At 39.8% G+C, this 27,761-nt stretch overlaps 1 protein-coding gene across 3 annotated transcripts in view; it reads left to right on the top strand.

Annotated features, from left to right (window-relative positions):
- RB195_006511 (uncharacterized protein) overlaps nucleotides 1-27,761 on the top strand; it is a gene marked incomplete at both ends in the record, with an annotated part of 40,864 nt that overhangs the window by 5,305 nt on the left and 7,798 nt on the right. Inside the window, 4 exons of one of the 3 annotated variants that reach the window (XM_064179634.1) lie at nucleotides 16,290-16,812; nucleotides 17,585-17,674; nucleotides 22,552-22,703; nucleotides 24,529-24,635. In XM_064179634.1, coding sequence (XP_064036577.1) covers nucleotides 16,290-16,812; nucleotides 17,585-17,674; nucleotides 22,552-22,703; nucleotides 24,529-24,635 — 872 coding nt within the window. Of the gene's footprint in view, nucleotides 1-880; nucleotides 1,027-16,289; nucleotides 16,813-17,584; nucleotides 17,675-22,551; nucleotides 22,704-24,528; nucleotides 24,636-27,761 lie in introns of those variants that run through there. The other 2 variants (XM_064179635.1, XM_064179633.1) reach the window with 2 other exon arrangements.

Consider the following 27,761-nt stretch of genomic DNA (forward strand, 5'->3'; position numbering starts at 1 on the left):
GATAAGCGACAGGCATCAATAATTACTTTAAAAGGAAAGCCAGAAATTTCCAAGCAGCCATAATTAAATGTTAAATGATAATAGCTAAATAGTAATCAGTATTCAAAAATTAATTTAATTGAAAAGTGGCAAATGATAGTGAATAAATAAATTATAATAACTAATAATTATATATAATAATATAATTATATATATAATTATATATAATTATATATTATAATTATATATATAATAATTATAGTAGAAAGGTCAAAGATTTTTAGTTTTATAGATCCAGGTGGCGATTTTTATCGAAGAATCTTTTTTTTTCCGAACCCCACAACTCGCATGTGCGGATCTTAGCCGGTTACGGTGCTGCAATCGGTGCACGCTTTACGTGAATGCGAATTTTCTACTATTCTCCCCTCATTAGATATATTCATTCTCTGAATTCTCGATCTTTTTTGCCGATGAAGGCGAAAATGCTCGCAGTGCCTTCAGTTGCTCGTGCACCGCTCATTGATGGAGGTCTTCCCACATCTTAGGTGATCGATGGTCTCTAGTCTCTTCTATTTTTATGACCTCAATGAAAATTTATACATAACTGTTATAAACACCAATAAAATTCATAAGCGCAAGAAAGACTACGAAAATGTTGTGAAATATGAGTAAAGGCAGCATAGGTGGTTCAGGAATGAGCAGGCTGATGTGCTTGAGCGCCAGCACACGTACTTTAAGCGTGAAATGTGTTCATTTACAAATAATATTGTCTACAAGACAGATTTTTGAGATGTTCCTTTTCTCTCACTCTGAAACCACAGGAACTTTTTTATTTGTTCATTCTTTCACGTTATTCTACTTTCTGGAAAAGTTAAAAGAGCAACTGATTTTCCATGGCTAGGCATGGATGACGTTCCACTGGCTGAGTCCTCACAGAACATGCCCTCATTAGATCCTTCTTCAGTTGCCCGTTCCCAAGAATCTTTGGGATCGGCTGGTCGCACTTCATGCACTCATTACCAATCTGGTCATGTGGTTTTCCACTGAAGAGCCGTAGAACAAAATCTATAAATTACGAATCGAGAACCGCCCTCTTTTATCACTGAAATGGCGACGCCCTTTCGATTCTGTCCTCGACGACTGCGACCAGAAACGATAATCGGATGTTCTTGTCTGCACTTTCGGACCGAAGCCATTTTCGCTTTCGCGTAATCGCTCGCATACGAATTCCTAGCGATTCTCGCTTTCACTGCGCGCTCGTCACCGACTAAGAGATCGCTCACGCATTCATACTCATACATCGAGAGAGAGAGGAGAAGAAGCGACATCCGGTGGCGTTGAGGTCGACGATCAAAAACGAATGGCTTGCTCGTTCGATACAATCATTGATGTTTTTCGTTCGTCTTTCTCGGTTCATTTAACGCACCTCTTCTGCTATTATTCGCTCCAGTTCTTACCTTGCTACAATTTCTTCTATAGCTGAAAATGCGAAAAAAATGTATTTGCCCAAAAATTCTCTCAAATATCGAAAAGTCTTCTGTTTACGCTTCCATAGAATCAGTACCTCATAATTTTATGAGCAGGAGTTTTTGGAGATAAATCCAGTCCATTACTGCATTGTTCTCCGTTTTCCGCCTTGCCTATTGTTGTTTTTTTTAAGGTATCAAAACATATTTACACATTCGATTAGTGAATACGCGTAATAACTTAGAATAGAACACTTTGAAATATGAATTGTGGAATATTAAAATTATGGATTATTAGCGTTAAAGATATAAAATTAAGGATTTAAATAGGCCAGGGACGCCGTTTTTTTTTATAGATTAGAAAGCTAGTGGCGAAAAATCAATAACTGCTTGAACATTCGAATTTACTTTGGGAATATTTTCAGTGGTGGAATATTTGCAGAATTGTTTGCTCTGTTTTGCCATCATTATTGATTCGATGGCCACTGTCTCGGCATCCACAAAATATTGTTTTTTCTCTAAAAAAGAAACGTAATTTCCTCTCTCTTTAGAAAAGAATAAAAATACTGTCGAGTATAACAAATAAGTATAAACATCCGAAAGACCATTGCGACGATATAATAGTATAATTACTTCTCAGTGGGGAAATTGCGCACGTGATAGTAATTATATTCTTGGAAAATGTCATCACAATAATAACATAATAACGCAACAAAATAGATTTACTTTGATGATAATTTTGAATCACATAGCTGAAGTTAAAAATCTCTAGTGATCTGAGTGCCAGAATATCGGCAACGAATTCTCGGATAATTCTTTTTCGAATATTACGTGCAGATACATTTTTATATCGAATTTTTCTACAACGACCAAATCTTCCCACATTCACCAGTTTTGTCTGCGAGAAACGGGAAAAGAAGAAGAATCGCAGCGCTGGATTAAACCATAAATCCGCTTAACTTCATGACTTTTCACACATTTTTCTCACTGCATCCGGCATCGTGACAAATTTTCAATGCATTCCTTTTTTGTTTCGCTCATTCGATCGGCTCTTCCTCGGCGCTAATCTGACCGTGGCGCCGTCCGCCCGTATTCGAATGCGTTTCATCTTCATTTCTGATTTGATTTCCAATTGATGAGTTTTTCCCTCTATCGTGAGCTTCTAAAGAAAGAGAAATTTTGCATCGTCGCTACATAGTTGTTAGCAAAAGCGCTAATCTTGAAGTTCCTTCGAAAACTTCATCCCTTTAGGAATCATTCACATTGTTACGGTAGTGAATAGGTGGTTAATTCTGTGTTTCGCAGAACAACCACTGTTCCGCGAACCTTGCAGTACTTTTTTCGGATGAGCTGAAAGTTGATTTCTTGTGTTACTCCACTTTGTCGGACTTTTTCCCTGGTTTAATACGGATCGTTTCCTCGCCACTTTCGGAAAATGTTAGTATCCATTTCAATTCTTTTTCTGGTTCAGCTTATCCATTCTTAAAGGCCTACTGTCGCGAACTATATTTTGAATAATCAAAATAAAATTTCATCCGTACATGGAATTCGTACTCGACTTCATTTCACCCTTTTATGCTCATTTATTTGCTCATTCATGTCGAAGGGAGATCGTTGAGTGGAGCTGAACAGCGCTCTGTCAAAGTCAAATGCAGTTCTCCATTTGATTTCTAGGCAATAGAAACTAGCTAGTAATAAAAATACTTCTCCTCGTGGTGGGTAACTCATTTATGAGGTACATAATATGCGTAGGCATCATTTTAATGTGTATACTTGATAGTAATTTAATTTCATTTGTTTTGATACGTGTGTTTTTTCCTTTTATTATTGTCAAGTCCTTGAACTTCTAGTTCTCATGTCAACTCTAACATCATCAACCTTTCTTCTTATCCCCAAATAAGTGCCAAAATCCGTACCTTACTCTGTTTATACCAAGCGCACTTTTGCTAAGCTCAGGTCGGACCTAGTGTCAGGATTTCGTTCTTCCCTCTCAGCCTTGGTCCCACTGATCCACGTTCGAACAACAATCAGGGCGTCAGTACCGACCCATCTGTTCGAGAGAGCAGGCAGGGGGTGGCATACGGATTCGTTCACTTTGTTTACTTGCCTTCACGCTGTGCCCACGTAGAATTGTTGTCGATTATGCTAATTTAGCGTATTTTCACTTGCTGTCAACCCAGTCCACCTAGAACAGCGTTTAAGGCTATTTTTAGCTGGAACTCATTGGGTAGGCGTTAGATCATGTTTGTTTTTACTCGCAACACATGCAGTAGGTGTAAACTAATGGAAGCGTTGTCCGTGATTCTGAGGATTATGCCCAAATTTGGGCGGATAGGATCCTCAAACAGATTCTACTTTGCCATCTTTATAATAATCAATTTGCCTTTCAATGAAGGCCTACCTCCTGTTCACCGACTTCGGTGCTAAACCGGAACCCGCACCGAAAAAAGTGCAGATTGTGTTTTCATGTTGAGGCTACTCGATTCCTATCTACCTGGCTGCTTATCAGTGCTCACGCACTTGCAGTTGTCATCCTATTGGCGCTAATTCCACCACAATAAACAAATTCCTGCTTGCCCTCAAGGCTTTTCCATAGCACCCCTTAGCCGCTAATGGATCGCTTTATCTACTTTTGGCTGGCGCTCGAATGTGAACGTATGGCAGGTGAGCACTGGAAATTATTTTGCTATGTCGCTGTGCGTTTGCTTGGTGAGAAAATATCCGGAGTAATCCTAGACGACTCGCTTTTTCTTATCGTACATCTCAAGTTTCGTATGTATGTATGCAGGCAGACTTATGAGTGACACTACCCCCTCCCCCCTTCCCTTCCCCCGGTTATCGTCATGCACTTACGAAGAGTAAATAAAAGGCAGTCCGGTGTTACCTTGCTCGGTCACAATGTTTTCGCCATTCGTTCGTTCCCTTTTGGAGTGAAGCGCTCTTTGTTTTTGAGTGACACCAAATTTCATCGTAACTTTCACCTCAAATGCTAAGGAAGATGATTTCCGTGAATTCCTCGTTCTCTCTCCGCTACTCCACTTCCTACCGGTGACTTCTGCTTCTCCATTAACGTTATCAACTGGCAGACGACGCTTTAGTTCTTTTACATGTTTACCTATCGTCCTTATGTGGCTCGCTACCGAAATATCTTTCTTCTTGATTTTTTTTTCTTTTTTCATCCTCGAAGTTTCATGGAACTGGATTTTTTTGTTATTGTAGCTCATTGCAGCTAGCAACGATTTTATGGTCGTGCAAACAAATAACGTTTAGGACATTAAAATTGATTTATTCGTTAAATTTTTAACGCTCCATAGCTCGAATGGTTTTCCAATATTCCCTTTTCCAGTACATATCTCTTGTCAAACGTGTGCTTGGGCGACAGAAAATCCTGAGTGCAATTTTCTGGCTTACTTTTATGGACCATTTGTTCCTTCCAATTGCTTCTTCCCATATTGCATACCCGTTTTTGTAGATGTTTGCACTTTTCCAAACGTTTGCTATTCTTGGTTTTGCAGGATTCCCGTTTTCCTTTCGGTTAATGTAATTTACGTCCTCTCCAGCATTTCAAGCCGCTTCTTTTCATATAATAATAATATTGCCATAATTGACTGATACAAATAATCTGTGCCTGGAACGATTTCCAGTCATTTATTTATTTGTTCATTTATGTACTTATACATACAATGCTGAACCAAAAAGGAACCATGTTTTGTCCCACTCGAAACAAAGAAAAATCTGCACTTGATTTTTCTGAGGAGAAAACTGTCGCAGTCCTTCTCGTGGCAGCTGAGGCAGAAGGACAGGTCGTCCTCCTCTCCTTCTACAGACGGATCTTCTAGGCGAACTGGCTCTTCGTTGAGCGTGAACTTCTCTGTCACCTTCGTTGATCGACCTAAAATTTCCGGAAATAGTTGGAATATTTGTCGTAATGTTGTAAATTCCTTTAATAAGCATTCGTCGCGGGCATAAGGTTGAAGGCGAATTCATCACATCGAAAACACGACGAATCGACGCCGTCAATCCATTTGTGAATAACAAAAGGACAATTGTATAGGAGCAGAACTAGTTATTGATTGCGTCACGTTTCGCAACGTAGCTCCAGAATGTTGCTATGCGTAAGCGCATACGCATATTGCGACGATTATTTTCACCAAGATATTTTCTTTTCCTCTTCGGATCGATGCGATCCGTGCTATGACGTTTTCTCAGTGTCTTGCTGCGTTCTTGTTCGTTCTGAATGCATTAGGTTGACTTGCGACGCGAACTGCGAGGTTCTGCCTGCCCTAGCCTTCTGAAGTCGATAAACCCTTCTGTGTTTTCTGGAAGTCAGAAACTGAAGTGCAATCTTCGCCCTGATCTACCACATCGTTGGTTTCCTTTTCGAGGCCCACGAGCTCGCTAACCCGTAGATCACCCTATCGTTCTGGTGACTTAAATGTGTTTTTGTTGTTTTGGTCTCCGTGTGCGACTATTTTCGACGGTTAGAGAAGTGTGATCCGCTACATATGAACACTAAAACAAATCATATGATGAGTTCTAGTGTAAACACACCCGTTTTTTTTCGGTAACTGCCAAATCACACACTTTTCCTATGAGTGTAGTGCATATTCTTCGCGTTCATATCTTATCCGAAACTTTATGGCTTCCTCTTTCGGCGCTTTTGTGGTCTCTTAGAACGTTTCCCAGACATATCGCATTGAGAAATTTTGTACCTTCGCATAACCACCACATCGTACCTTTCTTCGTTTTAACATCACGTTTTTTTGGAGTGGATCAAGAGAGCTCAAGGAATTCGAACCATTTTTTCAAACCTTGGCTTATCGAACAAATGGTATGTCCCCAATGCCTTCCGAAACTCCCGACATATCCGACAATAATAATCATATTAAAATATCATATTAAATGTAGTAAATTTTAAATTTTCCTGTGTTTTGATATGCATATGTTTGCATTTTGTGGAAGATGTTTCATCTTTCTGCGACCGTCGCCGGTTGTTTTGTCGAGTCATCGTTCCTCCTCCAAGTAGCCTCTCTCGTTCCATTGATTAAAGTCTTCCGTTTCATGATGTGGCGACGTGTGTGGTCTTCGGTTCATTGAGCTCCTTCAAATAGAATTTCCGACGCTAGACAGCACCCTTTGCTATGGTCTATAGCAATACTGTGTACTTTATACTTCAATATTTTTTTCTTCCATTTTATTTTGCAGACGGGAGATTAATTGATGCTGAAGAAGTGGACAGAATGATATTTTTGTTGCAATTCCCCATGGGAATCGTTGCATGTTAAGTTTATCCGTTCATAACGACGACAAATGGAAGAATCCTCGGGAAAAACGAGGACATCAACGAGGACTGACGCTTGTGTCGTTTGCTGCTGCTGTCAAGAAAAAGCTAATAGTCAACTGCAATGCAAAGGCTGCAGTTTAAAGGGCGCCTCTTTTCTCTGCGGGTTTTTTTCCCTCCTGAAGCCCCTGCAACAACACGACAGCGCGGCCGCCGCTGCCATTAGTTTTAGTTCCGTGCTCGTGCTTCTGGTATGGTGTTTGCAGGAAATTTTTGCATCCTCGCATCCAGAATGGAACGGAGTCTTCTGAGTCATTACTTCATTAGCTGATAGTCGCAAACTCAACACACATTCTGTTCATCATTATTTTTCTTATTACTCCTTATTTTACTCATTTATCCACTAAAAAATTAAATGAATAAGTCATGAAACAGTAATTTCAAAGAAATCTGCTGTTTTTCAATATTCCGAAGTTCCTCTGGGACTTTGGAAAGTGTGGAAAACACAGTAACAGAATTATTTTACCCATTTATTTACTCAAAACAATTATGTGTTAGTGTGGAGAACGTAAAAACAAAAAAAAAAACAGCAGTATTCTAGATTAAGCAATTTTTTCCGTCCCTTGAGAATGAACTGAAGAATCTACTAGGTTTTAAGTCAAGAAAAAATCCATTAGCTGCATGAAAGATAACATTTATCTACATATATATGTAGTCAGCCGATCCTGTGATCCTATAAAACAGAAATGAATTCATACTTCGAAGAAACCCATCCACTGATTTTCACCACATATAGTTGTGAATTACGGTAACAAAGAAATGCTGCACAGATATTATTATTTTGATCATTCTTTATTATTCTCTTAAAAAACCAGTCCTTATTTTTTTACTGTTGCAGAATTTATTTTATTTATGGCAGTTAACTACCAGCCAGGATTCATTACTATAAATAGATGAAGAGAAATGATTCTCCTTTCCTCATTCTTATTCAGCTTCTATTTGCTTTGAGAAATCCAACGTCGTACGGCAGAATTGCGTGGAAAACGCGCGTAAACGCAATCGGTCGGCGGTTTGTAGCGCTGATCGCACGTGTGTTCGTTCAGTCGAGCTGGTTGCGTATTTGCTGGCGAATTAGCGGATTACGCGCGCATTCAGGAGGTGCGGAAACGATGGCGCTGAAGGCGGTGTCGGCTTCTTTCTGCTTTTCCTGGACCGATCACCACACCTACACGCCTTCGTACTCTATAGATTATTGTCCTTTGAAGCTTTTTTTATTCTGGAACATTCCGGGCACGGAGAGTGGAATATCGCCCTTGCTTATTCAGAAATTCGTTATGAGTGCATCATAGATGCCTCTCTGCTCTTCTCTTAATCGAGTGCATCTCGCCCTCATTATTAATACTATTATTCAGAAAATAGCAGGAATTCCTTTTCTACTTCTGTTTCCATCTATTTTCTTCTTTCTTTTATTTCTTTTTGACGAATTTCTTCGTGTTGTACGGTTACTTACAAATAGAAAGATGAAAAGAGCAGAAGAAACTTGAATAGAAGATGAATGAGAAGCATATAAATAAATACCATAAGAGAAAGGAACTGTAAATAGCTGCCTGTAAGCTAAGAGGTGAATGTCCACTCGTTCCTCTCTTTGTACGCACGTATTACGGTTAATATGCTCTATTTCCAACAAAGAAATCTATCAGAGACTGGAAATCCAAGGAGTGAGTTCACCTTCTAGTTGATCTTGGTCGTCTCTAATCTCAGCAGATACATTTTCTGCAACAAAGAGAAGTAAGCACTCGAGTATGCAAGAATGCCTCTATGACGCAATGAGTCTATCGAGTAAAAAGCATAGTGTACACTCAGAGCGTCAGCAACTCCCGGCGCCAACCCGCCCTTTTCGCCTCAACCTGACTGCTGCCCTTCCGGCACCTTCTTCAACGGTTCTGATTGGAAGTACGTTACGCATCGATGATGGTGTGCTGCCGAAGACTGTTCTACTGTTTCGAATAATCCTCCTGCGTCCTCCTCGTTCCGGGCTGTTTTTGGCACCTGCGTGGATCCATGATCTGAAACCATCCATGAAGTACAGCGACGTTTCCGAAAATTTTTTCCACTTGTTTTTTTTCTTACTTTTATTTCTCACTTCACAATGCAACATGTTTCCGAGCGACGCCTATATATGTCTGTCGAAGTGTCAGGTGACAGTTGTTGAGATTTTTTCTGGCTCGGAAATTCGAATTTTTGCAGCAAGTGTTCGGACTTGTCATATTTTCGGTTTATTTAGTGCTGCTATAAATTACACCTAATGATCACACATGTTTTTGGTCGGCTGATGTCTTCGCATTTTTCTATGAAGTAGTTTGCTGGAGAAGAATTAAATTAAAAAGAATCCGAGGGAAGATAATTATTTATGAATTAATCGCGAATTAGGTTAAAAGAAATCTAGACCACAATTACGTCATCCTCCGTCTTTAACGATCGTTTTTGCTAATTACTAGAACTCAGAAGGACTAGAAGTACAGCACTTTGTATGGCTGCAGGTTCCAGGAATTTTTTAGCGCCGCGAAGCAACTCGATCTTCTGGAAATTTCTCAAATATGCTTACTGAAGGCGCTCAATAATTTTCTAGCTTTCTGCTCTTTTATTGAAACAAGAAATTATTCTTTAAAGAAATCTTGTGACTATTTAGACTTGTTAGGTACTCGTAGAAGTACAGTAAATTCATAGTAATTATATTTGATTATTTCATTTCTGGCGACTTCATGTTTACCTGCTTCTCGTTGTGGCGCAACTTCAGATACTTCTTGTAACCTTCCAAAACTCACCACATACGGGTGCAGATGATTGATGAAAATTGAATGAACGATTTTTCCGCTTGCCCCGAATTTCGGCGCTTATCCACCAGCTATTGCGCTCCGTTTTCTCATTCCAATTTTAGGCAAAACGTATCAATACTCTGAATCAAACATGTATAGTTTGTTTTGCTACGAGGTGAAATGAGGGTGAAAACAAATGATGGCAGCTCCCCGACGCCTCCGTACACACACCGATGTGCCGTTCGTTTGACGTCATTCGTCGACATATGCATTTTTTCTCCAACAAATGTCCGTTAATTTACGGATATCTATCCCGATGCATCCCACTTACTAATAATTGATCAAACTGAATTGATAATTGATCAAATAATTGATTAACGGAAGTGGATACTAAAAGTTTCTTAATCAAATGTTTTTTCTTCGTTGCTTCGATCTCTATTATGTGAAAATGAAAAAAGTGGCAACTTAGCTTCTCTCCTGAGTCAATGGACCGAGTGATGGGCGCGGTTTGGGACGCCATTCCCAGTGCGAGTGCACTTGTTGCTGGACGTCTACGATAGTATGAGCTCTTCCATTCATGTTTTTATCACTGCATATAAGTTGTTCTTATATTTTTCTTGAAAGGTTCTCGGAGTCCTTATTCTGCACCGATAGATGGGAAAAATTAAAATTCTTTTCTTCCCTTCCAATCTTTTCATTTATCTGAAAAAAAAAACTCGTGATGGCTTTCCGAAACGACGACAGTTGTGCTGAGTAAGTCGATGCGAGCCGCATGTTCTTCAACACTTCGAAAAAGAAATGATGTGAAAAAAGCAGGAAACATTTGTTTCTTACCTATTTTTTGGAGGAACCTCATATTTTGTGAAAAGCAGCAGGAGCGTTTTTCTTTTCTCCTTGAAAAAAGCGCCAAAGTGCATACGCATCCAGCGTCGCTTAGTTGTTGGCGAAAGCGAGGAAGTGCACTTTTGAGCGTAGTTCGATTTGGTGTCTGAACGGCAAACTATACAGATATTCCTGCCAAATGGTTCAGCCGCGAGAGCGCGACGGGTCTGTCGCAGCCCCGCACATTCCTTTTAAGCGTAACGTACTCTAACCGAAAACGCATTACGCATCCATCCGGTTGAAAATGTTAGGCAGCGACTGAATACACCTCCCTCGATACTTTCCCCATATGGTTGTAGCAGTGTTGGAAAATTGAGTCATGAGTTATTGGAAGAATAATGAACGGAACTTGCTGTTACTCTGTACTTCATCCATATTTTGAGATCCTCCCTGTATTAGTTCAGCAGCTTCCGGTCAAAATCAAACTCAAACAATTCTAATTCAATCCTTATCCTTATTCGAACATCTTCCATAGTCTTGCAGACGTACTTTTGAAAAATCTTGAGTACATTACTTCTCTCTTTATTCTCCCCTAATTTCATTTTTAAAAGAAACTTTGTTATAGTATTTGTTCACTTTCTCGCCTAGCCGTTCTCTCACCGCTAAAGTTGAGCCACTCACAGAGAGTTTGTTTTTCATCCATGTTTCTCATTACTTTCTCTAACAGAAGTAATTTCAACCGGAATATTCTTCATCACTCTTATTTATTCGTCTATTTCAACGTGAAAACCCTTCCACATCCGAAACTTTTTACTGCGTTTTTTGCAGGTCTCTGTTGCTGATGATAGTTGTGTTCGCTTTGCCATGCTAATAACCTACGTCCGTGACTAGATTAGTTGTGCATGTAGGATTAGGCCGGAAATATCCTTGAACCATGTAAACATCACTAGACTTAACCGACTTCAGTGACTTAAAATGATTTAGTTAGGACGAAGATCGTCTTCGTAATCTGTCCGCCGGTAATGTCCTTCAAACCTCTTTTACATGCTTTAGCTCATCTGAGGGACTGAGCTTAAGAAGACATAAGCTCACCCGGCGCGTCAGTGGAAGCTTACTTGTGAGCTATTCTTGTCTCCCAGCATTAAACTGCTTCTATTTTAGTCTACCTTTATTTTAGAATCCTTCCAGATTATCCCTTCTTACGTGTATTTTGCGATTTTCTTTTGAACGTGTGCAGAAAAAAGTCACAGAGATATAGGTATGTAGAATGCCTCGAAAAAAAAAAATACAGAATTGAGAAAAAACAGAAAAAAATAAGGAGCTACAGTTTCTATGGCAGAAACTTAGCGTTTTAAAACTTTGAAAGCTACCAGAAACGTATTGATAATTTTTCGAAGATAAATGTTCCTGTAACAATTGAGGATTTATACTTGAAGCCGTAGTTTGTTCAACCGGGTGTGCGCGACGCGGTTGTCGCAGCGCACGACCTTTCTATATTTGACTCATACGGTCACATCCCCTGCACTCTATGGTTCATTATCCTCTCAGTGTTAAAAACAATCACACAGAGATACTGAAAAGATGGCCGTAGAAGAACGGAAAAGTCTTGTATATGTGCGCCAAACGCGTCGCGGGCGTCTGGTTGAACATATTACGGCTTCAAGTATAGAGGTTCAGTTGTTCTGGAACATTTATTGCTGACAACGAATTTCCGTTGTTTTCAGAGTATTGATATTTTTTTGAAGCATTCTGATGATGACTGTGATCATTGAAAAAACATGAAAACAAAAGAAATGATTTCGCCATCAGTTTGGACTGTGGATTACCAGTAATCATAAGACCTCCATAATTCCACCACAGACCGGTACTGAATGATGTTTGATGAAATTGTTTGCGATATAGATGTCTGAAAACGGCATCTCCTGTCATAGATCTCTCTCTGCTCTATTTTATGTCCAAGTGTTCATTGCTGGGCAACCGCAATCCGCATCTCGTAGCGTTTCGGTTTCGCGGATATTTTTAGAGCTTGAAGCTAAGCTCAAATTAAATCGGTTGTTCATTGCTGTAGTCTCCTGTCGCAGTTGAAGCCGTTCCCTCCTCCTGCATTCCCTGTTCTCGGCACTTTCTCAGTTCTCTCAGATGCCCCTGCCATTTTATTTCTGAATAACGCTACTTATTTACGTTTTTGTCTCAGTAAGTGCTACACGTGATCTAAAAAAAAGTTGAAAAAGAAGAGCACTTTTGCGAAAAAAAAAGTCGCTGGAGGCTAAATCAGAACGCCTTCGTTTCTTCCCCTCTATTTCGTATTCGACAGCGATTGTACTTCTTGTTGTTTGGTGCATGAGTTTCTACTATGAGGTGTTTTGTGACAATCCGGCAACCAAAGCTCCACGGCTTACTACTAGTTCAGAGGCAGCCTCTCTTGTGAGCAAACTCTATATATTATTTTTCACTTCATTTCTTCAATTTTTTTAAAGAAAAATTTCTGTTTTTACCCCTGTCTTTTCAATTCTTGCTTTTGGACTTTCTTGCATCCTTTTGTTATCTCTCACCCCTTTCTAGTCTTTAGTGTTAATACATTATCGATGATTTAGAAAAAAAAACTTTTCAAATATTTATAATGTTGAAAGTTCTCTGATCAGCACTCCACAAAAAATTAAGCTCAAATTTCCTTACTTCTGTTGAAAAAGCTATACGATGTATCGAAGTCATGAGAGCTGTTTCTGTTCACATTTCCAAAAAAAATATACGAAGTCAGAACTTAGATAATAATTGAATTTGGTTTTGAATGTGCTCGGATAGACGTATGCCGCAAATTGTATTATTCTATTCTATGTTGCCTAAAGAGGGCGTTCACAAATTTTCCGATTCCGAATGTCAACTAAGCTTTAGCGACAACCACTCCACCTTTTTCCTTTTTTTTTTTCTTTTTCTCAGCCAGTTGATTTTTTTGGATACTAGCCCTCACGGTTAAAGTGAAGTTTAGCCGTGAGGATTCGTATCCGAAGGCGTTAGTGTCGCTAAAAGTGAAAATCAAGTAAAACTGTTCATCCACAGCTTTTTTCAACATCTCAGTTTATTCCAGTAGAATTTCGTCATGTGAGGAATGAAAACAAGGGTCACGTGCTCAGATATTCTTGCTCACGCCTCTTGTTCTCCTGGGGTTTCTCCTCGTTGCCTTTCTTGCTGCTTAAAATGAAAAAGAGGAAAATCTACGGAAAATCTTTCGCAGTCTTTTCTTTTTCTTGCAGTGACTTGAAAAAGCGCTTAACTAGCACTGCAAAAAAAAGAGTTAAACAATAAAATAACGATACAATAAGAAAAAATTCACTCCATTACTTCAGCTTGGCGCTGCCAAAATTCAATAAATTAAATAAATGAAATAAATCTGTCTTCTTGGCGCATTTTAACTTCAATTTTTTTAATCCTCATTTCACAGATCCAGAATTGAAAATTTGCCCAATTCAGCTGGCAAAATGCAAAATGATTTTGCAGTTGATTAAATAGTTGATTGAGAATAAAATTAGGTTGATTATACTGAAAACCATTTGGTTTCTGTTTGAGGAGCAAGTGATGTCATTTTTCGCTGTCACTAATTCAGAAAAGTGGATAAGAAAGTATACTGGGTTTTTTTTCGGCACTACCTTGAACATCCAGGAGGAAACTATCGCAGTATACATATTCCCAGTGAAATTCGAGCGGGTTTTGTTAGCATCTACGGATTCTTAAAAGAAGACAGACGAGTTCAAACGTTGACCATATTTTCACGCGCACACACACTGCGCTCATGGCACGAATTGTTGACGCTACAGCTTAAAGGAGGCGTGACGAGGTGACGAGTTCTATGAACTTTTCTCGACGAGGAATTCGAGCGCAATCATCCGATATTTCCGCCAACAGGTGCTTCTCTTAATCACTACGACAATCACGCAATGTCATTATTTCTTCCTGAATTTATCTCATATCATGCAAGTTCACTCATAATTTTTCCTGCCCTTTCCCCAAAAAGAGGAAAACGACCTGTTTACACGCCACGAAGACTGCGCTTCCACTTTCAAAAAAATTAGATGCGAGATTTATTGTTTCGCTACTTTTTGTTTTGACTCGGATTTCTTCCAGAATATCTCTCAAAATATGGTTTCCTTTTAATGCACAACTGGATTATGCGAATAAATAAGTGAATAAATTTGCTGCACGAATTAAACCATCTTATCGTTGCTTTTTTTTCGAAATGTATTCCAGCTTAATGTAAATTATTCAATGCGAACCAATGACAAATAAATTGTAAGCAAAAAAGTAACATACTTTTATTCAAACGAGATTTCTTCACCACATTTAGTAAATTGTTTCATGAGTCAAGCACCAGGTACATGTTTCGTTTGCCTTCCGCATTAAATGATCCATCGCTGGGATCTTTTTCTACATTTCGTATTTACTTTGCGTCATTAAAGAAAACTCTTAGAAACCTATACCTCGTATAATTCTCCTCTTTTCAACGTTATTTCTTTCCATTCTGATTTGGATTTGCGCCCGATCATGATCATTTGTCAGTCACTGTTTATCGCATTATTTTCATATTTATCTCAGTCGCACTTCCTTCCCGATCATGAACGTTATTTCTAGTTTTACCTCAGAAGCACGATCATTTTTTTCTAATTAACTTTTCATTAATTTTGTAGGAAGCGAATTACTCTCATCCTGAAAATAAAACTTACTTTCTTGTGGCCTTCTGTGCTTTTCCGTGCTTTCTTCACTTTTGCATCCACAAAAAAGGCTCCAAGATGTGATTCCCACATTCTTTTCTTTGTTATGTATGCTCTTGTTCGTCTTCTTTTCTCATTTCTTGCATGCAAATTCCCCTATCCCACTATGCAAATTCAAAAATTGACTATTCGTTGTCTTTCGGACAAACAGCAGCGATTCGTATGAATGTGGCAAGGAACCGTTCCGTTCTTGTTCTTTTCGCTTTGTATTCGTCCCTGCCCAACCGCTTGTGCCTATAGCGGTGCCAGACCATAGTATGTAGACGTTTTCGACTTTGGTATCCATGAAATTCACTAACGCTTTCCTGTGCGAAACCTCGCAGCTTTTGCTTCCAGAAAGTTGTTCAGATGATGTTAAAATTTCAGCTTCTATAGGTGAAACTTTCATCCTCTTATTTCTTCTTTCATTTCTTTCTCCTATCACAAAATAAAATTACGCTATATCTTTCTGGTGCTTGAAGAAAGAAAGTAAGAAATAAAATGAAATAACCTCAGGGTTGATTTTATTTTTGGAAGCGCGAGCGTAATAAAATATAGGAGAAGGTTTCGTGAGGATAATTAATCTTATTCTGTGTTAATGACTGAGCTCATTTTCCTGCATTGATGCAGTTGCATCGGAAGCAGCATTAACAGCACGTTTCCATTTGCACTCGATTTCTCGTTTTTCCTTCTTTTCGAGCCGTTCCTCACGAAAAACCGCACATGGCGAGTCACAGCTCATCTAACACGTGTTTTGCGACTCGGCAGGTCCTCGACGCCGCCAGCTGTTTTCGGCTGCGTCCCGGACGCGCCGAGCCTCCTCTTGAGTCATGCCCTCGCCGCTCGTCAGCTGGCACTATTTTGTGCTCGTCGCCACGCTCGCTCCGCTCCGTTTGTTGTTATCAACGACCTATCACGTTCCAGAACAGCGCCTTCTCCTGTATCCTTCCGCTGCTTCTGCATGCTGTTGGCGAATCGATAAACGACCGCTATCGACGTGCAACCGTGTCGCTGCCATCGTTGTGTAGCTCGCGCCACACTCGCATCCACGACTACCGGTTGATCTGTTTGCACAGCTAGTTCACTTCCGGAGCGGCGCCCGGATTGTGGCGCGACGACGGAGGTCACGCTCTTGCGATCTACAATCTCTACGAACTGATCTACCTCCGCTGTTTTGTCGCTGATGACATTCGTTGATTCTATGGATGGACGACGACGATTTCCCATGAACGGTATCAAGCAGAACTCTACAGCCCCCTTCCGTAATCCACTCGGCCCAAAGAACAGTCTCGACTATTGGCAAAAGGCCAAGGATCAGCAAGGCGTGACCTATTATTGGAATCCGTCTGCGAATCCATACTATGGCATGGACAGTATTTATGCGCAGCAAAAGTCGCGACCTCAGCGACCGTCTCCGTTTCCGCTGTCAATCCCACCTCAACCTGCACAGATCAAACCGAGGTCGCCGACGATAGCGCCGGTTCTTCCGATCTACCATAATCTTCCGACAACGACAATTCAGAGAGTCCAAGATGAGAATCGACTCTTAGCCGCCAGCACTACCAATGGGAACCTGGTTCAACGTACTGACATCATCAACGGAACGAAACGACCGGAACCGCTGATTTGGTCCGTTCAGACTGATCCACTGAGGGAGCTGAGAAGCTCTCCGCCCAAGAACTTTCCTCCAGCTATTCCTGCTTACGGTACGTATTCCTAGTGCTATACATGTGTCTCACTTCGTCTCAAAACTGGTTTCTCGCTAAGTTATAAGACGCGCAGCTAATCAGTATTCAACATTAGTGCTATTTAAAGACTTTCGATTTGAAGTTGCTTTCCGGAGCTAGTGATTCAAAAATTTTCCAGTCTTTCTCACTTAATTTCTTAAAAATTGTCGCATCTTTTGTTCCACGCTCTCCTTTAAAAGTTACGAAAAAAACAAATGTACTTCTGATTCCGTACGACAGAGGTGAATTCGGAAAGTTATTCCACGGCTAGCCTTCTATCTACTTAATAAAGGACCACTTCAATGGAGGAGCATGTTACTCCTCAATCTTTGAGCGCTAATGGGAAGCATATGCCTCAGTGTTGGTCGTAATGAGGTTTTTATGTCACCTAAAAATTACTAATGTGCTCGAAGGGTGATGTTTGAGAGGATTTTTCTCCCGAAGAGAATTGAAAAAAATTGGGACCTCAGGGGTCAGAGACGAGGATAGATAAGGAAAACACTTTAGATGTCGGATGGTTGTTGCATAGAAGAGTAGTTCTACGAAAATCTAATCGCTACCGCGGATAAAAGTCAGTTATCCTGACTTGTTCCGTCTTCTGAAATTCTTTTGTACTCCGATCTTTGGTTTCATTTGAGATTACATGCTTAGCCGAGAGCATGTACAGCGTGGAGGAGTGAGAAGGAGAGGAGGAAAGAGAGGAGCCCATGTTAATAGCATTCAATTCCATCTAATTCTATTCGATTTTCAGGCGAAAAGCGACCACCAGCTCGACAAAAACCGCGATGGGGAAGGTTCGTGCAAAGCCTGTGCTGCTGTGTTGCACCACAGGCAGAGATAGGTAAGCTTCCACAGAAATCTGTGTACTTTCGCTACAGCTTATTTCTTTTCAACATGGCTGGGTTTGAAAACTTTGTGCATTTCTAAAAAAAAAAAACAGAAAAACAGAAGAAATCAGTTCCTGTATGAATCTTTTAATCCCTCATGCTAGCAGCAATTCGGCCGCGCTTATCTTTTTAAAAAAGATTTGGAGTCGGAGTAGCAAATCAGAACTTCACGAGAAAAAATCCTATTCTCCTGTACAAGTTTTACATGCATTTTTTGAAGGGCCATTTGTTGTCATGGTTGGAAAATCGTCGCTCGCTCATTTTTAGCTCGCTGACTTCATTAGAAATAGCGGTAAATATTAAATAGTGCTTTATTACAAACAGTGCTAAATATTAAATAGTAGTATCATTAGTACATTACCCATCCAGAATTTTAATTTTAAAGTGCTTCCGATAAAGGAAAATCTGGTAAGTTCCCACTGACTTGCCCTGTAAACTTTACTTACGGGTGATTTATAGGGCAATTAAAACATAGAAATCCCCATGAACGCCATCTGGTCCTACTTTTTCTCAAGTATTCATTAACTCCGTTTCGTTCCTACTTTTCTTCCGAAAAAAGCTTGAGTCAAACACCAATTGATTGCAAACCTGTGTATAAACAAAATGACCCGAAGGTGCAGAAGGAAACTCATTACCTTGTTTGGTATCCTATTATCCTTATCCATGGAACGGAAACTAATTAAAATTCTTCAACAAATCCTGAAACCTAAACTTTCTCTTTTTAATATCACTTCTTTCAAAAGAAAGTTCCTTTTGTTTTCGGAAAACATGTTGCTGCTGATTTCTCTTGTTTTCAGCACCAATATTTTTGGAAATGTTGCTACATTTTTTGTTAATCGATCCACTTTCGCTGAACGCCTTCTCTGGTCTTAATCTCATTTTCAAGTTCATTTTCAAGTTGGGATTGGCATAATTATTTACAAGTAGATGAAATTAAAACATTTCTCTCTATAGCTTTGAATTCCCAGTTGTACATCCTTGTTAGCATGTATAAGATATTATATACAGTAGTATGTATACAGTAGGCATTTTCGAAGAAATTAATCATCATCAACTTGAAGGGTAAGTGTGACCACCTTTTCCTCCGACGTATCCTTTTCTCTCTTTTTCCTTCCAGAAACCTGTAGCGATTCTATCACTCGAAAACACCCTGGGAATTTGCAAGATTAAAAATGAATAAATCAAAATTTCATCGGAAAAGGAGCAAAGCAATGAACGGAATTCGTTCCCAATTAACCTTTATAAAAATAAATATTTTACTTTTAGATGTAGCATTTTTTGGTGACCTGGTCTTTGTGATAGTGACCAAAAAATTAGCTGACTGTATTTCTACTCACTAGATCAAACTGTTGTTGCTGTTTGGTACTGTAACTGATGCCACAACTTTTTCTGATTTGAGTATTCCTTTTTTCATTTGAGTTGAAAAACTTGAGCGAGTACGATGAAGAGGTGAGCAATCAGAACACTGCTACATGAAGAAAGCTCTAAAACCTCCTCAGTGTGGTTTTTGAGAGGGAAGAGGAGTTTCAGTGACCGTTATTGCTGGGCATTTAACGGGGAATAGTATTTTCATGTGCAGAAGTTTTAGTTGCGAAAAGCTAAACTCACACTCAGGTACCGGCGTCCATGTCATTTTCGGACAGCTTCACCGGTTCTGCGACTCGTTAATATGCTGTGGCTGCTCTGCCATTTGCTCGATTTTTCATGGCTCGTTTCCCCGTTTACATCCAAATCGTTGTTTACTTGCAGCCATAACTCAATGATTCTTATAGCCTCACCGGCTCCACTAGCTGGCGCGCAGTTCTTCGCCAGGAAACGAGGGGTAGTCAGTTCCCAGGAGTTTTCCTGGCACCCTTAATTTTTTCGATAGAGTGTTTGGAAGTGATTAACTGGCCCTGTTCTTTACTGCTGTTTTATCCATTCGCATCTTGAAGAAAACGGCAAAGCGATCGAGTATAAACTAACTCGTCCAATGTTTATATTCATGGCCAGGGAACTTGAGATCTCCTCACGACCTTTTTCTAAAATCAACACTACTACAATTTGTGGTTATCATAACACTCTTCGATAAAGTTCATCTTGCTTGTGGTCAGCCCAAAGTTGCCCTTATGCTCTTTTTTATGGCAAAAATTGGTAATAAATCGAAATGACCGATCTTATTAGCGGATGGATCGATACGTTTTTGAGAAATATCAGCTCTGTTCTGATCTGATCCACTTTCTTCAGGGGTGTCTGTGCGGTCCATCCAAATCGGTTGAATTCATTTCACTTTTTCAGTTTTGCCTTTAGGATTCACATACATAAATTTCTTATATGTATGTGCATACGTATACTGCATACATTACATTTATACATTTATATTTGCATTTTTACATATGCATATACAAAACCGCGCACGGAATTTGTTTAAAAAAAATGAAAAAAAAATGTAAAAAATAAAAAAATGTAGAAGAAATGTTAAAATGTAAAAAAATATCGATATGTGACCGTAGCCTTCTTTAGGTTCCTTAAACGACGACTATTTAAAAAGGAATACTTAAAGATAAAAAGATTAAACATAAAGATTCTTATTAGGAGTTTCTGAAAATACTCAAATTCATTTCCGGTAAAAACGGCATACAGCAACCAAAAAAACCATTTACAATGTACAGCCTCAATTTGAAATTTGTCCTCAATCATATCCTTGCACCCAAAATGAAGAGGGGACCCAAGGGAATAGGTGGTGAGCCAATTTTTTTCCCAACGAATAACATTAGATAAAATTAATGAAAAAGTCTTATTTTAGCAGCATTATGACTATACATGTAGATATGCGCACATACGTCATATGAAATGCGCGGGTTTCCATTGAATGTTATTCTCAAATTTGTTGTGGACCAGCATCATGATTTGCTGTTTTTTTAGTAATAGCTAGCGAACACCTTTCCGCTTCGTTCGATAAACATCCTTTGGGGGATTTTCCAGTCGCAACACAGTCGCGTAGGAAAACAAAATCGGTCGCGGCGAACGAAAACAACATTCTTCACCTTATTTCTGATGACTCACTGAAATTGAGTTGATTTCCCCGAACTCTCCGCACGATCAACCCCGATGCGATCGCTTGATAACTCGATGCACTCAGCCGTCTCTCGGCGTTCCTTTGCGCTTGTTGAGACGGTGATTCGTTGCAAATACTTCGATTTCTGTGTATCCTGTTTGTTCAGCGCTTCGCCTGCTCCCACTCCGCATTCCAGTTAAATGTCAACAAAGTCGGTGCGATTTTGCTTTGCCAACGTGAAAACCGTGTCGCGAGAGAATCGCGTGAGGGCAATCGAAATAATGAATTGTTCGCGCATTCGTGGAGGAGATTCTCCTACCAACGACCACTTCCAATACGCATTAAAAACTCTAAATTTGTTTGCGAAGTTAGTGTTGGAAGGGAATTGAATGCAAAATAAATTGCATACTTTCAGAGGGAAGTGCAAGGGAACCACTTCAAGATACTGCGTCCTCAGTGTTTGGTGTGGCCGCAGATTTCTGCCCAATTTTTAAGTCACCCGTTCCTGAAGAAATCAAATAATGCAATCATATTAGTAGCATATTGCGGCATGGTCCCCTGCAGTGCTTCAGCATCCTTATTCTGCAATTGTCCTTCGATCAAAAACTTGGTACACGACAGCACGCATAGCCATTGCAGCTTAGCAACCACTTATCCGGAGAAAACGAATATAAGAATAAAATATAACATTAAAAAAATACCTATAAATAGAAAAAGGATGATAAAACGAAAATGACTGGCATGAATAAAGCTGTCATTTGGCAGAGAAAGCAGAACTAACGCAGTGTTGTTTCCAGAATTTTGTTCCTTGTATTTGAAGGCATCACCCCACGAATCTGAGGTGGTACGGATTTCAGGTGGAGTATTCGCATACGGGATAGTAGATGGGAAATGGGGAGGAGAGTGATCCCGTCCATTTCTTGCTAATTGCCTTAAAAAACGGCCCGGATGATGATGATGAAGATGTGGCGCCGCACAGGACTGACACGCTGCAATCGAACTCCTTGTAGAAAATAGTGCGCCGGAACGCTCGATGCCGTTTCTTCCTGGCCGTTTTCTACGGCAATTAGGAAGAAATGAACGCAATCACCCTCCTCCCCATAATCTATCCTCGAATACTTCCGTGTACGAATACTCCACCGGAAATCCGTACCACTCCAGATTCGTGGGGAGATGCCTTTAAAGGCGAGCGACGATAATAAGTGAGACTCTCTCGGCACCTCTCAGTTTTTGTTCAAGTAAAACCAATTGATAGACTCCTGAAGGAAGTGGCGCGTGTACAATGGTGGCGTTATGAAGTGCCTCACAGAAAAATTGGCAGAGAAAGATAGCTTCTCGCGTCGTTTTGAGAACTACTAGGGGAGAATGAACGTGAACACGCTCATTCTCGCAATCACCGCTACTGCTATTTTTTCGAGGCGAGTCCCCAAAATTGTCTTTTTGTGGCACGCTGACTTTGAATACATCAGTGTCGAATTATACTTGCTGTCAATATTTTTGACTATAGTTTCTAGATCAATTTTTTTGTTGGTCTCACCATCCTAGTTCCATTACCTAAACCTCGATGAGATTCGTCTCGGTTGATCTTTTTAATGTTACAATATTGCTCTGTAGGGTTACAGGTGTAAATAAAAACAATAATGCACATAGGAAGACTGTACTTGGTCAGAATTCTGTAGCTGCAGACTATTCGTCCTTCATTCGGCCTTCGAAAACAACCTTAGGAGAACAGCCTAGCCTGTATTCATCAACGCTAGAATGTGATCAGTTAGAAGCCAGACATTTAATTTTCAGAGAAAGCAGCCGTACCGCGCAATCCGTCGCTGTTGATCACTCAGGTGCAGAAGAACGGCGGCGCCACAAACGGCACCACGCTTTCGGATACGACCACCGACGATTTTCTAACAGTTACCGCAGGAATTTCGCCCACGATTCTTCCCGAACCGGTTGGTGGATCGTGATTGCTATGCATTTGTCAACAACTGTTTACTAGTGGTGTTTCAAAATCGAGCAATTGACATGGCATCAGTTGTGTTCGCAAACGTGTATGAAACCATGCATAGAAGAATTACATTAGTCGAATTCTTGAGACAAGTTCAGATCTTCGTCACATAACACCTGTCTTCTTTTTCGTAGAGTCATCATCCATCTCTTCTTGTCCAAAAAAGGATGTTTCCACTGTTCTGCACTTTTCAAGACTCATGTAATGAGTTCTCGCAAAAAGTTAATGGTGTCTGGCATTACATCATTGCCTACTCTCACATATTTGAATCTTCTCTTAATTATCCTCTCATTTTTCCCTTGACTAATTACAAGTGAGATATAAGTACGTCTCAATTTTTTCGAAGAAACTAATCTCACGCGAACTTTTACTCTTTGTCTTTGAACATGGATTAAACATAATCTCCCCTCGACGATCTTCATCTTCAAAATATTCGTTTCGAGAATATTTGAGCCAACAACCAAATGTCTATATTTACGCCAGGAATTCGTACCACATCAAGGAGACTCTTTTCTCCTATTAACAGATAACTGTAGCAAAATTACTACATCAATCAGTGCTTTTCTTTCCTTCGTTTTCCATCGTTTCATTCTCGCATCGTTTGCGACTTACTTCTCCTACTCTTGTGCACCCCTCTATCATATTTTACATATTTTATATTTTCAGCTGAGATTTGATTTGGAGAAAAGAATTGGGAAATTAAATTATCAGGAGGAATTAAGAAACCTTCACAATGAAACGCAACACTTCTAGCTCCCTGTTTCTCCATGATTCCATAAAATCACTGTTTTTTTCATCCTCGTGAATTTCCCTCTTCAAAGAATAGGTATTTTCCGTCACGTGCACCCACCTCTACTCTCGAAACGTTCCCCTCAGCCTCCAAAAACTCCTTATTTTATGAAATGATTCTCTATGCTCCATCCAGAATTATTCATTTGATTTCCTACTCCATTTTTGGCAAGAAAATAACGTTAGTATCCGACTTAACATGAATCTTTTCTCACCGAGGGCAAAAACCTGGGACCTTTTAAACGAATATTTCGACTATTTTGAATCGTTTCAAGTATGTATAAGCCGTAGAATTACTGTAGAAGCTGTATAAATAAGACTAATTAATCATAATGTAGAGACGAGTCTCTGAAAACAGTATAGGTCTTGTAATTGGCTACATGCAGCGCGAAATTCAATGTTACTGTAATCAGAACACAGTTGGTATACTGTAGAGAGTACGTATTTAGGAGTTTTCTTATTTGCACATCGTGTTTGTTTTGATGCATCATAGGATGTTTCTACATCTTGTGACCGAACCTACTCAGAGCAGTTTTCGTGCGAATTTGAAACTTGGCCTTGTTGTTACAGCAGTACTCACATCTGTCAGTGTTACATTCTACAGTTTCCAGTGGCATTATTTTACTTTACGACACGTCCTGTGATTCAAAAATTTGTTAGTTTGCTCCCACTTCTTTCAATTTTAGTGCTCATTACGCAGAGAATATCATTTTTATCACAAACAGTTGCCCACATGACAGACGCTGGCGCACTTAGTTTTTCGGGAATGGCGTTTCCGGATCTCATCATTTCGTGAGCTTCAACTATCCTCTACCTTCAAAATATTTGCTTCCAAAATATATAACCCATTACGTATCCACTTGAACTGAAGCGTGGAATTAGTCCCAGATCAAGGAGACTCTTCGCGTCCGCACAGAACTGCATTTTTCCGGTTGCGTTCTTCGGTTCTGATGCTCTAATGCTCTTAGATCCTTCCTTAGGTTACGGCTTTTTCGACAACAAGTTATGTCTTCGAGCTGTCCACTTCGTTAGGATTATTGGCTGACCTCACAGTAGCACTCTGCTCTCTTTTTGACATTTATTCGAGGTATCGAACACCTCATGATGCGCCTTACTTTTTATGAGACGCGCTTCGGTTCGAAATTTTGGACTACAATTAGTCATACCAATTCATTTGCGTTTTCGTCTTTCCGACAGAACTTGGAATGAGTATGCTACAATGGATGAGGTGCACTGCTAAGGAAATAAAGCATCCCGTATACTTTCTCCTAGTGGTATCCAGTCGTTCTAATAATCGTACCCCAGCCTGCTGGCCTCTTGCATGTCTGCCAAAATTCCATTAAGACTCTCCCCAGCGTTCGTTTGCAGCACAGTTGGAGAGTTCTAATCAAATTTTGACAAGCAGAAAAGTGAAGATCTCTGCTAGGATTCTAGTGATCTTTTCAGGTTCCTCGAAAACTCATTCTGCTTGACAGCATATCATTAACCGTCTAATTTCTAGTGCAATATAGAGACGTTTTCTCACCTACTACTTTTGAAAGCAGAAAAACCGCTTGAAGTTTTAAGAGGAACATTTTTGTTTTCTCAGAAACGCAGGATTTATGGAACACTTGCAGTCTTTACGGCTTTACAGCTTCGAATTCTACATTGAAAGTCTCCGTGAAGCGATTTTACGCTGAAATTTCTGAACAAAAGTGCTACTGTTGTATGAAAATTAATTTCTGGTTGTTGTTTGTTTGCAAGCATTTCTTCTTTATTTTTGCACGGGGAACCCAAAACATAAAAGGTCTTAAGAAAAGAAAAAGCGAGGAAAAAGTATTAAAATAATGAAGAACACTGGAACTGCTTTCTTCTAACCCAAAAACAATAGGCATGTTCTTTCTGACATAATTTTTGCTTCAAAACTTTTTTTTATTATTTTGCCCATTCAAAAGTGAAGAAAACATGAAATTCCGCCTGTGATTCCTCTTCGCAGCTGGCAGTATCCGATTACTTTCAACTTCATCAGGATTTAGTGTTGCCCACAAGAGATACATTTTCACCGCTTGATCTCAATTCGAAACGTTTGAACAATTGTTTCAGTCACAGAAAATTGTTAAATAATTGAATTTTCTGCCCTGCACCCCCTCCCCCCTTTCTGTTTGCTGGGTTGAGTTTGTTGAGTGTAATCCAGGGCTCCCCGGCTCATTCTTATGACATGGGGTCATTTTTCACTTTTTCGACATAGTCAGGCACTTTCTGTGAACGAGTTACATATTTCATTCGGATGACTCCCTCCACTTTAAGTCCTTCTTGTCCTTTAGTTTTTACCGTTAGTTTAAAAATGCCAGAAGGTAATGCGTTCTTTACGTATTCATCATTTGGTCAGTAGTGTTCCTCAGCTGAATTCGTTTGTCAAGTTGTCCAGTATATTTTATGCAAGTGAAGGTGACTTCATTACCTTCTCTGTTCCATGGATCTGTCACAAAATCCTTGCTTAAAATGTCAAACTCAGCACCGGAAAACTACTATTCCAGATTACGTGTTGTTAATATTAGTATAGATATTAATATTATATTATGTGTGGGATGTATCGATGTTCTGATGTAGCAAAAAAACATTCAAAGAAATGTGCAAAAAAAAGCGTTTGCATTATTCATCTGTTATTCATGTGTGGGTCTGCTTTAATTTGACGAAAATAACGAAATCGCTTCTCGCTGCCTTTGATAAATGAATAAAACAATCTCATTTCCGTCCACTCTTTCTGCATAATCTATTCCCCAACCATAAGCGCTAGATTACGGTACCGACATAATGGAAATCGAAAGATGCATGATGCGACGTCTTCAAAGCAAAATCTTTTTTTTATACAGCCCTCGATTACATTACAATCTGAGCTCAGCCGATACATCTGGCTCCACTTCGCTATTGTCTGCTTCTTGCTTGTGCCCATCTCATCAGTTGACGTGTGGAACGTCTTTCTGGAATGTTAGAGCAGCTGTTCTTCGCACACTCTTCTGCTCATCGCTCAGCCACCTCTTCCCTCTCGCTCATTATTTATTTGCATGAATACGTGTACAGGAAACTATATAGCCTGGTTTTCATTGTTAGGTATTACGAATCGTCGCTTGTTTCTGCCCACTAACAAACCTCAGCTACATATTATCAGGAGCCGATAACTCGACTTAGTGATTATGGTGACCCAGGCTGTAGCTATGTAGGTTAAGTTAGTCAGGTACCAAAGCTCCGAGCCATCAGGAGTTTCTTCTGAGGTTAATTACCACTTCGATTGTATATTGTTTGTTTTACAGGTCATCTTAGCTAATTTCATTGTTCTTCTGCTTAGTTTTATAATAATAAGGTGACTTATAACTATATATCCACACATTTTATCCTTTGAACGCCAGAATCCACTTCAAAGGTAAAACTATCCACTTTTCATCTGTAGGCTTGTTCCCATCATTTTTCTGTAAAGCACGGTGGTACCAATTCCTCACTTACACCTCAGTAATGACAACAGAAAGGAAAAATGAAATAGCCAAAATGTGTCCACATTGTCGAGGCACTGTTCAAAGAGGCTGCACCACCTTCCAATTCAGTTACGCGAACAAAACCCACTATTTTCAATTTTCGAGCAAAAATATTAACACTATATTGAAAGCTTCACTTTTTCACAGCCTCTCCCTCCATACATTGTACCTCAAGTAGGATGTAGGATAACTGTGGAGAGCAAGTAGAAATAGAATGTGCTGTGCAAATATACGATAGTTAAATATTGTATTATGCCTTCACGTGCGCAGCTCTCGCAGTTCTTGCTCAGCGAAACAAGAAGCAGAAATAACAATGAGTACAGTCTCCTATCTCACAGAGTACACAACCTCAATCCTTTGCGCTCCTGTAATTTTTCGAAATGTTTACATACGTACAATTGGCGCTGATTGTGTCTAACCGGCTGAGCAAGACGAGGTTTGTATTAATGGCAGGTCAAAGAGGAGGCTAAATGGATGTGAAGCACAGAAAGAGCGTGCGTTGCGACACAAGCGACGCGTTCTCTCGGTGGAAACATTTGGCGCCGACTGTGCACGCATTTCCAAGTTTCCTTAACACTGCAGAAGTGATGTTCAGCAGTTTTCTTCTTTCTTGTCTATTATGCACCTCAACAGTAACATTTGTATTACCTCACCCAATATGGGGCTGTTTGGCCTGGTCACGATTGCCAGGCCATATGACCGAT

This window comes from Necator americanus, chromosome I (assembly GCF_031761385.1).
Source record: "Necator americanus strain Aroian chromosome I, whole genome shotgun sequence".
NCBI lineage: Eukaryota > Metazoa > Nematoda > Chromadorea > Rhabditida > Ancylostomatidae > Necator > Necator americanus.